General features: G+C 37.7%; 1 protein-coding gene across 3 annotated transcripts in view; it reads left to right on the forward strand.

Annotated features, from left to right (window-relative positions):
* Ints13 (integrator complex subunit 13) overlaps nt 1-14905 on the forward strand; it is a 45077-nt gene that overhangs the window by 21454 nt on the left and 8718 nt on the right. Inside the window, exons 9-15 of one of the 3 annotated variants that reach the window (XM_042677452.1) lie at nt 6639-6728; nt 7031-7138; nt 8639-8817; nt 10259-10429; nt 10656-10810; nt 11726-11956; nt 13468-13607. In XM_042677452.1, the coding sequence (XP_042533386.1) occupies nt 6639-6728; nt 7031-7138; nt 8639-8817; nt 10259-10429; nt 10656-10810; nt 11726-11956; nt 13468-13607 (1074 nt within the window). The remainder of the gene's footprint in view (nt 1-6638; nt 6729-7030; nt 7139-8638; nt 8818-10258; nt 10430-10655; nt 10811-11725; nt 11957-13467; nt 13608-14905) is intronic. The other 2 variants (XM_042677453.1, XM_042677454.1) reach the window with 2 other exon arrangements.

The raw sequence follows: 14905 nt of genomic DNA on the forward strand, positions 1-14905 counted from the left end.
CCACCTTCCCAGCCCTTTTTAAGTAGTTTTAAAAGAGGTAACAATTTGGTAAGTCAGGTTGTAAGTACAGTTCACCTTGATCAGTGTCACTTCTTTCATCATTTGGCCCCATTTTTCCCCTTCTCATCCTGCCCTCAAGTTACATCGTTCAGTTTTTACATATTATACATTGAATATAATAACTGCATTTGCTCAAAATATTCTCTGATGTCCTCTGGATTTCATTGATATTTGTTGTGATATCCCCATTCTCATGGCTTAATTTTATTAATTTTGCTTTTGCTAGTTTGGCTAAAAGCTATCAATCTTGTTATTCTTTACCAAGAACCAGCTCTTTGCTTCATGATTATTTGCGTTACTCTTTTAGTCCCCATTTCATTGTTTTATTTTTCTTTTCTTAATTTTGAGGTTTGCTTGTTTTTGTTTTTCTCAGTTCTTAAAATGCATCATTAGCCTTTTTATTTGAGATCTTTGTTTTCAGTGAAAGCACTGATAGCTACAAACTTCTTAAAACTGTCCTCCTTGCAACACATAGTTTTTGGTATTTGGGATTTTTGTGTGTATGTCAGTCAGTCCTGGGGCTTGAACTCAGAGCTTACTTACTGTTCCTGTGGGTTTTTTTGCTGAAGGCTAGCACTCTACCACTTGAGCCATCAGCTCTGCTTTTGGCTTTTTTGCTGGTTATTTGGAGACAAGAGTCTCACATACTTTCCTGCCTAACCTGGTTTCAAACTGTGATCCTCAAATTTCAGTTTCCATTGTACCTAGGATTATAGGCAAAAGCCACTAGCACCCTGTTTGTCTGGTATTTTGGACTTTTCCCCACAGTCCTGGGGCTTGAACTCAGGGCCTAGGCACTGTCCCTAAGCTGCTTTTGCTCAAGGGTAGTGCTCTCCGACTTGAGCCACAGCACCACTTCTGGGTTTCTCAGGGTGGTTTAAAAGTCTCACAGATTTTCCTGCCAGGGCTTGCTTCAAACTGTGATATGCAGATTTCAGCCTCTTGAGTAGCTGGGATTATAGGCATGAGCTGTCAGTGCCTGGCAATATTTTGGGTTTTAATTTTTACTTAATTCAGGCAGTCCTCTTTGATTTTTTTCAATAACTCACTGATTATTTTAAAAATATACTGCTCAGGCTCTATGTGTATGTGTAGTTTTTGCACTTTTTCTTGCTATTAATGTCTGATTTTATTCCATGTGATCCATTTGTATCTATTAAATGAAATATCCCAGCTCCCTGGAGCTGGTGGGACTTGAACCCATGATCAGCAAAAGGAGTCACCAGTATTCAGTCAAACTGGCTGGAAGCTTTTTAATTAGCCATGTAGCATCTATCCCCAGCTGTCAGAGCTAGAGAACAGCCCCATTAGCTTTTCATGAGGGATTTTTTTTTTTTTTTTTTTTTTGGGGGGTCCGGTCGTGGGGCCTGAACTCTGGGCCTGGGCGCTGTCCCTCAGCTCAAGGCTAGCGCTCTACCACTTGAGCCACAGCGCCACTTCTGGCCTTTTGCTTTTTGCTTATGTGGTGCTGAGGAATCGAACCCAGGGCCTCAGGCATGCAAGGCAAGCGCTCTACCACTGAGCCAACTTCCCAGCCCTTCATGAGGGATTTTTAAAGACAGGTTTCACTTATGTGATATTTACCAAAGCAAGCAAGTAAGGTTACAGAAGCAAAACATAGCTTTGAGTCACAAGAGCCTAGGCAAAACATAATCTTAACTTGGTCAGCATGACCAGTCCTGTCAATGCTATTGATACTATTTATACTTAATTACAAAAGTCCTTGGATTACAGAAGTCAAAGTACAACCTTGGGTGGCTTCAGCAAAGTTTGTGGTAAACTACAAAGCTGCCAGCTTGGTAAACTTTAGTGAGGGAGAGATGTTATTTTTCTTTTTAGCAAGGATGTAAAGGGGCTAAGGCTGATCAGTAGTCAGTTAGCTGGTCAGCCTCAGCCTGGAGTTTTTTTTTACCAAGAGGTTTTGCCCTTTATCAATCATTTTGTTCTATTTTCTGATTTCACATCTTTGTTCTCATGGTTATCTTTATCTTCCAAGGGAAAGGGGGGCTCAGGGAAGAGAGTAAATTTCCAACAATAGGAGGGACTGAGGCCAGACAAAAGGAGGAACTTTCAGTTGGTGACTAGCAGCTCAGATATCACATTAAATGTACAAAAAATTGTTTGTTTTCTTGTATTTACTAAAACTTTATGGTTTCAATTCTGAGCTACTCTGGTGGAAGTTCCATGAAGAATGCCCATTTTGCTTTAGGTGGATGGAATAGTCTGCATATGCCTGTTATCTATTTGGTCTTTGCTGGAAGTTTGCTGTTTTTTCACCTAGATGATCTGTCTATTGATTGTGGGATGGTAAGTCACCTACTGTTATTGTATCTGGACCTATATGTTCCTTTTCCAGTGGTGTTGGTTTTTTGAAGTTAGGTATACCCAGGTTTGGTGAATATACATTTAAAATTGTCATACCTTAATTACTTTCTGGTGGGTATCATTGTTGCAATGGGTCATCCTGTATCCTTGTTTCAGCATTTTGTTATTTCCCTTCCCCTACCCAAATTAGACAAATGTATATGCAAGATGCAGGTTGCCAAAATCAAGTACAGTGACAGCAGGGGATATACCATATGAGGAAGAACATACAAAGGAAACAAAAAAAAAAATCACATGGTACATTTAAAACAATAACAACAAGGAAAGGCCTCTTCTGTCCATATCTTGGGGTTCTTTTTGTTTAGTATCATCTTATATGGACATATGTACATAGCTTTTGAGCTTTTTCTGCTCATCTGATAAAATTATCCTATATGTATACTAGTTATTGCAAATGAGGGAAACCATGGGACCTATATTTCTTTAGTCTGGCTTACTTCACTTAATACAATTTTTTTCAAGTCTTTGTATTTCCTAACGAACGGGGCAGTGTCATTCTTTCTGATGGAAGCATAGAATTCCATTGTGAGTGTGTGTGTGTGCCTTATTTTCTTGATCCATTCATTTGCTGAGGGGCATCTGGGTTGGTTCCATATTTTAGCTGTGGTGAATAATGCTGCAATAAACATAGTTGTGCTGGTAGCTTTAGTGTGGCCTTGTTTGTGATCATTTGAGTAAATGCTCAGAACTGGCATTGCAGGGTCATAGGGGAGCTCTGTGTATGTATGGAGGGATCTACATACTGCTTTCCAGAGTGGTTGAACAAATTTACACTCCCACCGACAATGCAGTAGGGTTCCCTTTTGAGAAGGCCCTTAATTCCTATTCTTTAAAGGATAACTTGATAATATAGTCTTGATTTGGCCAGCTATTTGCTCTCAAGGCTTTAAATTGTCATTCCAGGAAAAATTGAGGGGATTTGTAGGGAGAGATGGGAGAGAATGATGGAAGAGGTCACATTGATCAAGATGCACTGTACTTAAAAACTGATAGATTGAATTGAAACCTCTTTTGACAACTACTTAAATATAATAAAAAATAATTATTCCATGTTAACCTAAGTTACAAAGTTTCTGCTGATATAATTCTGATCTTCTTTGCTTTTGTAAGTACACTGGCATTTATCCCTTTCTTTGGAATTGAGACTCCATGTTTTAAGTGTGATCTGACATATAGAGTTTGTTTTTGTTTTTCTGGTCCTGGTGTTGTTGGTATACCTCTTCTATTCAGATGTCCATATTTCCCATGATTTCAGAAATTTTTCTACTATAATTTCACTGAATACAGTGTAGCTCTCTTAGGACTTTAGTATGTATCTCAAATATTTCTTCTCTTCTATGTATTTTTAGCTTAGTGTGTCCTAAGGTTTTTAAAAGTTGTATCAAGATTATTTATTTATATTTTTTTGCTATCTGAGTATAGAATATCCTTGACCTTGTAGTTCTCTCCTAACATTCTTCTGCATGATTTAGTCTAATGGTAATGCTTTGTCCTGTTTTTCTTAGGTTTATTGACTTCCATTTCTAACATTATATTATTTATTTTCTTTTCAGAATCTTAATATCCTTGCTTAATTTCTCATTTATGATGCTATTATTTAAATAGGTTATAAATCAACTTCATCTTTTTGTTTTGAATTATTTGGCATTTTACATTTCATACATTGATTATCTGTTGATTCAGTTATTGGCAAATTGTGTAGCTTTGGAGGTATTATATTGCCTTGGTTTTTATTTCTTGTTTTTCTCGGTTGAAATTTTCCTATGATTGAAAAAAATCCATTGGCTTTTTGTTTTTGTTTTTTATTTTATTGTTTTTCTTTTTTATTGTTATTATGAAGGTGATAAACAAAAGGTTTACAGTTATATAAGTCAGGTAATGAGTACATTTCTTTTTGGACAATGTCACCCTTTCCCTTGCTCTCTTCTAGTTTTTCCCTGCCATTCCCACCCACATTTTTTCTCCTTAATGGAGAGTCCTCTCACTTAAAGGAGAGAAAGCAGGCAGGACTAAAAACCACAACAGTTAAAAGCACATTCCATATTTAAATGTAGTATAAAACAATTAGAAATAGTAACTATACTCAGTAAGGTTAGAAAGGAAAAGACATGTAATCATAGCTTCTCAGGAGTCTGAGATCTGAGGATTGTGGTTCAAAGCCAGGCAGATTATTCTGTGAGACTCTTACCACCAGAAAATCAGAAATGGAGCTGTGTCTCAAGGTGGTAAAACATTAACTTTACCCTTAAAAAGCTCAGGACTGTATGTAGGCCCTGAGTGTAAGCCTTATTACTGACCGTCCCCCCTCAGAAAAAAGAAAAAAGAAAGGAAAGGACATGCTGAGAATTTTAAAAAATTATTAGATCCAAAGGTACTGATAATTATGTACTAATAAAGAAAGATGGAGAAAGGAAAAGTATAGAAGCAGGAAATTAGGAGAAGAAAAGAAAATGGAGTGGAGATCATAGACAAAACTAGAATGATAAGGAGAGAAACAAGGGTAAAAAGAGTATAGCAGAAGGCAAAATGATCAAAAGAGAGTAAAAAAGCAAAAAAAAAAAACCAAACAAACAAAAAGCAAAACAAGCTACAACAATGCAATTATAAATGCCACTAGAAAAATCAAGGGCTGGGAATGTGGCTTAGTGAGTGTTTACCTAGCATGCATGAAGCCCTGGGTTCAATTCCTCAGTACCACATAAAAAGAAAAAGACAGAAGTGGTGCTGTGACTCAAGTGGTAGAGTGCTAGCCTTGAGCAAAAAGAAGCTCTGGGACCATGCCCAGCCTGTGAGTTCAAGCCCCAGGACTGGCCAAAAAAAAAAAAAGGGAAAAAAAATCAAACATACACTAGTCATTACTTCTTTTTCTTTTTTGTCGGTCATGGGGCTTGAACTCTGGGCCTGGGCACTGTCCCTCAGTTTTTCAGCTCAAGGCTAGTGCTCTACCACTTGAGCCACAGCACCACGTCTGGCTTTTCCTGCTTATGTGGTGCTAAGGAATCAAACCCAGGGCCTCATGCATGCAACTACTGAGCTACCTTCCAGTCATTACTTCTTTGTTGAGGGAAAGTGGGTAGATTTCCACCTCAGGGTTTCTCTTCCAGGTTCCTACTTGGGAAGGCAGCTTTGTTTGCTTATCTAAACTCTTTGAATTTGTAAGTGGGTAAGGTGGCTGAATCTGTGAGGGGCTATGCTCTAACTTGGGTTGTTCAGGGCTCTCTAACATTCTGTCTTGGCTGGCTTGGATTCAGAACACTGCTTATTGTAAGCAAGCTGTTGATCAGGAAACATGTTGCTATCCTCAGCAGCTATGTTTAGTTGCTGGTTGATGAGCTCAGAATACTGCCAGGTTGGATGTCTCTCTTGGTTTTCTTGGAAAATCTGTTCTTGAGCAGTGGGTGCTATCTGCCAGTCTTCCTGGCCATCAGTCAAGACTATGCAGTTTACACTGGCTGGACAAGGCTCTAAGTGATCTAGTTGATCTCGTTTGACTCTAGTTGCCCCCAATTGCCTTAGCTTCACACTTTTCTTCACTGCACTTCTGGGTTGCCATTCAGGCTCTGTCCTACATACACCCCAGGCTTGTGGGGTTTTTGTTTTTGTTTTTTCTCTCTCTAGTCCTAGGGCTTGAACTCTGGGCCTGGACTCTGTCCCTGAGCTGCTGCTGCTGCTTCTTTGTTGTTATTGTTGTTCAAGGATAGCACTCTTGCCACAGAACCACTTCTACTGTTTTCTGTGTATGTGGTAATAAGGAATTGAACCTAGGGCTTCATAAATATGAGGCAAGTGCTCAACCACTAAGCCAGATTCCCAACCTCTGTGGTAGTATTTTGATGTATTTGGATTTTTTAGTGGCTTGTCCTTATTGGGCTGGCCTTGTTTGAAGCCCTGTTTGGGGGAATCTCTATTTCCCCTATGGTTTTGCTCAGCACTCGAGGTTGACTTGAGTATTTTCCTTTATAAATGTGAAGTTCAATATTTCTGGATTTCATCACAATTCCATGTCTTTCCTAGCCATAGTCCATGCTCTGAGCCATAAGACTGTTTCACATGTTTGGAGGTTCAGGAACATAGTCATGATCTCTAATCAGTGTTTTCTCTTACAGAGCTTAAACTTAGTATAAAAGTGTGTAAATAATTTGAAATTGCGATCTCTTTAGCAATGTTAATGTTTTTCTAAAATATTTTTGAAGGTGACACTCACATTGGTGGCAGCAGTAGAGAAGGCTCATTTAAAGACACAATAACGTTAAAGTGGTGCACACCAAGGACCAATAACATTGGTGGGTATTTGAAGATGATTGAAGCAGAAAAGATTAAAACAGAGTGTTCCTAAAGTACTAATGTGGGGACTCAGTCAACCTTATTTTTTTGGTCTGTCATGGGGCTTGAACTCAGGGCCTGGGCACTGTCCCTGAGTTTTTTTGCTTAAGGCTAGTACTCTACCACTTGGGACATAGCTCTACTTTCTCAGTTAACCTCTTTAAAAAACAAATTTGTTTTCCATTTTTCAGGGGTCAGTAACCAAGTTGTTTTATTTTTATTTTTGATTATGAGAATATTTCTTTATATTCCTTCAAACCAGTGTTTTCTTCTCTTTCAGAATTACACTATTGTACTGGAGCTTATCGAATTTCACCTGTAGATGTAAATAGTAGACCTTCTTCCTGCCTTACTAATTTTCTTCTCAATGGTAACTTTCAACATTTAATGGTTTTAGCAGAGATTATTTTAAGTAAAGATCACTAGTGAGAATATGAACTTTGGAAATTTATGTCAATATAGTCTTAACAGATGCCCTTTAGCAGTTCTGCTAGAGTTTAAAGATTAAGATGACTTGCTGTCTGATTCCATCTTCCAAATTTAAATTTCCAAAGCTTTCCACTAATTCTTATGATGATCTGTGTTTTAGGACCAATGGTCTAAAAATAAAAAGGCTTTATCATAATTAATTTAATTAGTTAATTTAATTAAATTAATAAGTTAATTTCATTGTTAGGTTATACTTGATTTGACTATCAAATTAAAATTCAGATTTAAGAATGTTTGGTCCTGTGAAATAGAAAAATAACAGTGCTGATAAAGTATTGTAGAGATGAATTGAGATGATGCCTTCTCAAATGTTTTGAGGTCTATCTAGGAGTTTTCTTACTTTTCTTCATAAATGTCTAGAACAAAACTTGATGTGAAATCAAGTATCACATACAACTAAACATACCAGTGACCAGTATACTTGTCTTAGAAAAGTGTCCAAATTACTACTTGAGTATCTTAAGAATAATCTGAAGTTAGAAGGTTTTTTTGTTAAGAATTAAAGTATAGAAGCTGGGCACCAGTGGCTCACGCCTGTAATCCTAGCTACTCAGGAGGCTGAGATCTGAGGATTGCAGTTCAAAGCCAGTCCGGGCAGGAAAAGTCCATGAGACTTTTTGCTGTTGTTGTTGTTGGTTGTGATGCCTGAACTCAGGGCCTGGGCACTGTCCCTCAGCTAGCTCTTCAGCTCAAGGCTAGCACCCTACCACTTGAGCCACAGCACCACTTCTGGCTTTTTCTGCTTATGTGGTGCTGAGGAATAAAACCCAGGGCCTCATGCATGCAAAACAAGCACTCTACCACTGAGTCACCTTCCCAGCCCAGTCCATGAGACTCCATCTCCATTAAACCATTTAGAAAACAAGAAGTGGCACTATGGCTCAAGTGGTAGAGCACTAGCCTTGAGCTGAAGAGCTGAGGGACAGTGCCCAGACACAGAGTTTAAGTCCTACAACCAACAAAAAAAGAAAAAAGAATTAAAGTATAGATGTATCAAATTAGCAATGTTGTTAGAATGTAGGCATCAATAAATAAAATGAAGCTGGGCACTAGTGGTTCATGCTTGTAATCCTAGCTATTCAGGAGGATGAGATCTGAGGATCCCGGTTTAAAGCCAGTCTGGGCAGGAAAGTCCGTGAGACTCTTAGCTCCAATATACCACTCAGAAAACTGGAAGTGGCTCTGTGGCTCAAGTGGTAGAGCACTAGCACTAGTCTAGAGGGACAATGCCTAGGCCCAGAGTTCAAGCCCACGACCGACCGACCGACTAACCAACCGACCGACCTAAATTAATTAATTAATTAAAAATGAAACATCTCCACATAAATCTTAATAACTCAGAGCCTGTCTGAATGTCATGAGCGTATCTTGGTTTTCACAGGTCGTTCTGTTCTATTGGAACAACCACGAAAGTCGGGCTCTAAAGTCATTAGTCATATGCTTAGTAGCCATGGAGGAGAGATCTTTTTACATGTGCTTAGCAGTTCACGATCTATCCTGGAGGATCCACCTTCAATAAGTGAAGGATGTGGAGGAAGGGTGACAGACTACCGGATTACAGTAAGACTTTAATATTTCTGCCTGTTATATTTGGAGTCTGTAGATAGCAAATAGTTACTGAATTTGTATTATGTGCTAAAATCTGTGGAAAAGACGATTTGGAGCAACTTGATTTTTGTTATATCTGGAATCTGTCAATGAACAAATAGTTATTAAGTTCTTATTGTTGCTAAGATTTGTAAAACGATTTGGAAGAACTTGATTACTTGTTATTTTAAGTCATTAAATTGTTTACAGTACTTGCTCAGATCTATTTGTTATGATGGAGATTTTCATGGTATGTATTCAATGCATACTGAGAAGTAGCTGGAATGTACTGAAATATTAGAACTGTGGAGATGAAAAATTGATTTGAACTAAGATTTATGGATTTATGCAATTTAAAAGCTGCAAGCAGAAACATTTGTATGTTTATATCGCTGCTGCTTTAAAGTAACTTTAACTTGTATATTATTTTTAGGATATACTATATGATGATACAAGGAAATGATATGTATTTTTGGTAGAAATCCCTTTGTTTTGGTTTTAATTTTATCTCCCTTTTCATATTTGATGGATATCTACCTTTAGAGATGGTTATGGAAATAAAATATGATTTATATATACTGTTATACTAACCCACAAATGTTTTATGCCACACATTTTATGTAATTATTGTCATTATTTTGTTTGTGTGAGTGTGTGTGTGTGTGTGTGTGTGTGTGTGTGTGTGTGTGTGTGTGTGTTGGTACTAAGTTCAGGGTCTGGGTGCTGTACCTGAGCTTTTTCACTTAGTGTTCTATAATTTGAGCCACACCTCCACTTCTGGCTTTTGGTGTTTAATTGGAGATAAGATTCTTTCAGATTTTCTTGCCTGGGATGGCTTCAAACCACAGTCCTCAGCTCTCACCCTCCTCAGCTAGGATTATAGGCATGAGCCACCATCACTTGGCTTGCAATATATTTTAAGTAACTATTTTTGGCTGAGCTTTTCTCTTTTTCAACAAAACAAGCCTAGTCAATATTCATTGTGAGGCATTCCTGAAAAACAAAAGCAAAAAAATTGTAAGTGATTTGTAATCCTTCATTCAAAGATAATCACTGTTAACATTTTGCTGATATACCCCAGATAGTTTTTAAAGTAAGTAAATTGATCTGATGCATAAACTCATTCGTTTAGATAAAATAGAAAAGAGCTACAATTTAAAAAAAGAAATGTTTCTGGGAATTTAAAAGGGGAATAGTGCCACAAGTGCATGTTTGTTTGGAGCTTTCTTCATTTCTATCTATAAAGTCAAAGTTCAAAAGGAGAAAACAAAGTAGTGAGGTGGGGGCCTCTGCTAGAGAAAGTTCTTTGATGTAAATCACAGGACAGAAGACATCAGGGAAGAGATTATTACATGTAACCCATACTGAAACATGAGACATAGTTTCTAATTTTGTCTTATTTGGTTATCATTAGGATTTTGGTGAATTTATGAGGGAAAACAGATTAACTCCTTTTCTAGACCCCAGATATAAAATCGATGGAAGTCTTGAGATCCCTTTGGAACGAGCAAAAGATCAGTTAGAAAAACATACCCGATACTGGCCCATGATTATTTCACAAACCACCATTTTCAACATGCAAGCGGTAAGTGTTAAATATAGATTTTTTCCCCAGATTCATTATGTCTTCTTTGTAAAAACAAACGTGAATTTGTTTCAATGAAAGGATTAGTACTAGAGGACTGAAGTTAATAGTTATAGATTGCTTTACTGTGGTGATATTTAAAGTCAGATTGTGCCTCCATGCTTTGATAAATTTGGTTTTCAAAACAGATTTTCTCTTTTCTTTAAACAAAACAAAACACTAACAGGTAGTTCCATTAGCCAGTGTTATTGTGAAAGAATGTTTGACAGAAGAAGATGTGTTAAACTGTCAAAAAACAATATACAACTTAGTTGACATGGAAAGAAAAAACGATCCTCTACCTATTTCCACAGTTGGTACCAGAGGAAAGGGTCCTAAAAGGTAGGGGTTTTTTTCCCCTTTATTCTTTACATTTATTTGAAATTTTTTTTAAGATAACTCATTTGACATGTAAATAATTTGAACATGAGATTAAAAATGTGAAATATGAGCTGGTGCTTGGGGTTCATGCCTATAATCCTAGCTACTCAGGAGGCTGAGTATTATAGTTTGATTATAATTCAAAGCTAGCACAGGCAGAAAAACATGAGTCTCTATTGCCAATTAACCAGCAAAAAATATGGAAGTGGGGGTATGATTCAAGTGCTAGTGCACCAGCTTTGAAAGTTCTAAGCCAAGAGTATGAAGCCATGAGTTCAAGCCCCAGTACTGGCATAAAAAATAAAATGAAAGTAAGTGTATATATACACATGTACTATATGATATAGGTAGTACATTGTACTTAGAATCCATTAGTAATGTCCAGTAAGACAAAAAGAAGATATATTTCCTTTTCCTTGATATATAGTCTCAGGACCATAAATAGATTTAAATTTCTGTATTTATATATATATATATTTTTTTTTTTTTTTTTTTTTGCTGTCAATACTGGGTCTTGAACTCAGAGCCTCTTGCTTTGCTTGATTTTTTAACTCAAGGTTGGTACTTTACCACTTTTAGCATTTTGCTGCCTAATTGTAAATATGAGTCTCATGGACTTTTCTGTCCTGGTTAGCTTCAAACCATGATTCTCAGATCTCAGCCTATTAAGCAGTTAGCATTAGAGGGAGTAGCCACTAGCATCTAGCTGTATTCATAATTCATAAATACAAAATTTATAGTGTTTTCTTAAGGCTTTACTATCAGAAGTATAACACCACTTTTTAAAATATGCTAGCATGTAGGAAGTGATACTTTAGTGTTATTTTGTATTTTTCAAGTGTATTGTGAGAATATTATTTTAACTTTTCACTGCAGAGATGAACAGTACCGCATCATGTGGAATGAATTAGAAACACTTGTCAGAGCCCACATTAGCAACTCAGAGAAGCATCAGAGGGTGTTGGAATGTCTGATGGCATGCAGGAGCAAACCCCCAGAAGAAGAAGAAAGAAAGAAAAGGGGAAGAAAGCGGGAGGATAAAGAGGATAAGTCAGAAAAAGCAGCAAAAGAGTATGAACAAGAAAAATCCTGGCAGGATTCAGAGAGGTGATTTCTTGGCATTAACATAGCACAAAGGGCCTTTTGCCATACACAGTTAAACTTCATTTACAACGTATGTTTTTTTGTTTTTTTTTTGTCAGTTGTGGGGCTTGAATTCTGGGTTGGGCACTGTCCCTCAGCAATTCAGCTCAAGGCAAGCACTCTACCACTTGAATTAGAGCACCACTTCTGGTTTTCTGGTGGTTTATTGGAGATAAGAGTCTCATAGACTTTCCCTGGCTTTGAACTGTGATCCTCAGATCTCAGCCTCCTGAATAGCTAGGATTACAGGTGTGAGTCACTGCCACCTGGCTGTATGTTCTTTTTTGTTGTACAAGCCTGTTTTTGTTTTTGGTTTTTTTTTTTTTAATGCTGACAAGTATCTTTCCTGCCCATATCTTTCAAGGTGGATATGTATTTATACCTCATATCTATACCCTACCACAACCTCCACAGGAATATTTTGACAGTAATTCTGGAAATTATACAATTTTGTAGATAAATAGAGCACTTTTATTCTTTTTTTCTGCCAGTCCTGAGGCTTGAATTCTGGTCCTGGGCACTGTCCCTGAGCTTCTTTTGTTCACAGCTAGCATTCTACCACTTGAGCCACAGCGCCACTTCTGGCTTTTTCTATGTATGTGGTACTGAGGAATTGAACTCAGGCTTTATGCATGTGAGGCAAGCACTCTACCACTAAGTCACATTCCCAGCCCCACTTATATTCTCTAAAATTTTTAAAGTTTAGTTTTTCCTTAGTGCTGCTTAGCATCTGAAATAAAATTGGCTCACTGTTAGCTCATTCAGCATGCACTGACCTTCAGCATACCTCTAAATATTTTGAAAATGATGTGTTCCATGATGAAAGCTTAGTTAAGTGTCTAACTAGTGGAACCTAAATATGTTTCCACCCTACATAATAAACCAAACAAATAACAGTAAACGTCTTAGTCTTATTTGTGTTTTGTAATATTTCTTCCATATCTTTAAAATTGTGCAAGATCTTTGAAATATCACCTCACCTTTTAAATTTTAGCTTCAGATTTCCTATAGTTTTTCCTCATTTTATTTATTTTTTCCCCCATTTTATAGCTAGTTCTTGAACAAAGCAAAGAGAAATTTGAGTTTAATTCATTAACTGCTTATACCTGATTTTTGATAGAAGTTTCTGGTTCTTAGTGGTATTTTGTGAGATCAGCTTTGTTTTATAAAGACTAATGTTTGGCTGGGAATGTGGTGTAGTGGGAGAGTGCTTGCCTCGCATACATGAAGGTCTGGGTTCAATACCTCAGTACAACATACACAGAAAAAGCCTGAAGTAGCCCTGTGGCTCAAGTGGTAGAGTGCTTGCCTTGAAAAAAACATGCTCAGGGACAGTGCCCAGGCCCTGAGTTGAAGCCCCAGGACTGGCAAAAAAAGAAAACAAAAAACTAGTGTTCAGAATGGTTTAATTATTGGAACCATTTGTAGACTTCTAATAGTTTAACTTTACATTTTATTATTTGTCCCTCTAAAAGATTGAAAGGAATTTTAGATCGTGGAAAAGAAGAGTTGGCTGAAGCTGAGATTATAAAAGATTCTCCCGATTCTCCAGAACCTCCAAACAAAAAGCCCCTTGTTGAAATGGATGAAACTCCACAGGTAGAAAAATCAAAAGGTAAGGTATAATCGTGGTTGACTGTATTGATGGAGATTTTTCTAATTAAGTTTTTTTGTTGTTCTTTTGTTCTTTTTTTTTTTAGATAGTATCATTTGTTATTGTTGTGTCTTTGGGAAAGAGCTCCTAACTGCCTGAGTATCATTTAGGAGAATCTCTGTTTACAACTTTGGAAGAAGAAACAAGGCTTGTCAGCATTCAAAAGCAAAAAAGTAGCTGGGCACCAGTGGATCATCTCTGTAATCCTAAGCTATTTGGGTGGTTGAGACCTGAGGACCAGGGTTCTGAGCCAGCCCAGGTAGGAACATACATGAGATTCTCACTTCCAGTTAACTGGCCAAAAGCCAGAAGTGGAGCTGTGGCTGGGATGGTAGGTGCCAGCCTTGAGCCAGAACAGAAACCTAAGGGAGAGCAAGAGGTCCTGAGTTCAAGCCCCAGTACTGGCCAAAGCAGATAAATAAAAACAAAAAATATTGTTATATTTACATTAATGAAGCCTTTGGAGAATAAGTACTTTTACCTTAAATTCTGTGTTTTAAGAAATTATAAATATGGGCGGGGAAGGTGGCTCAGTGGTAGAGCACTTGCCTTGCATGCCTGAGGCCCTGGGTTCGATTCCTCAGCACCACATAAGCAAAAAGAAAAAAAGCCGGAAGTGGCGCTGTGGCTCAAGTGGTAGAGCGCTAGCCTTGAACTGAAGAGCTGAGGGACAGTGCCCAGGCTTAGAGTTCAGGCCCCATGACTGGACCCCCCCCCCCAAAAAAAAAAAGAAATTATAAATATAAAAACTTGAATCTGCTGGTATTCTTCATCATATGTGTCAAGTACTAGTTTTTTTGTTTTGTCCATCGTGGGGCTTGAACTCTGGGCCTGGGCTCTGTCCCTCAGTTCTTCAGCTCAAGGCTAGCGCTCTACCGCTTGAGCTATAGCTCCACTTCTGGTTTTCTATTGGTTTATTGGAGATAAGAGTCTCAGGGACTTTCCTGCCCTGGCTGGCTTTGAACCTCAGATCTCAGCCTCCTGAGTAACTAGGATTACAGGCGTGAGCCACTGGCCCCGGGCAGTACTTGTTCTTAAACTCAGTTTATTGGTAATACTCATTCTTTGATAAATTACACTTCTTTGAATAAACTTAAATGAAGGTATTGATATAAATCATTATCTTTTAGAGGTTGAGTGGGTTAATTTCCTCTTGAAGGAATTCTAGTTTTAATTTGTGAATGAAAGCTCCTAAGACCAATGACCTTCATGATCTTGAATTGAAGGTAAAAATTATATTTAGTCCTTTAGGATACATG

Source organism: Dipodomys spectabilis, unplaced genomic scaffold (assembly GCF_019054845.1).
Source record: "Dipodomys spectabilis isolate Male_0828 unplaced genomic scaffold, ASM1905484v1 ptg000039l, whole genome shotgun sequence".
Taxonomy (NCBI): Eukaryota; Metazoa; Chordata; class Mammalia; order Rodentia; family Heteromyidae; genus Dipodomys; species Dipodomys spectabilis.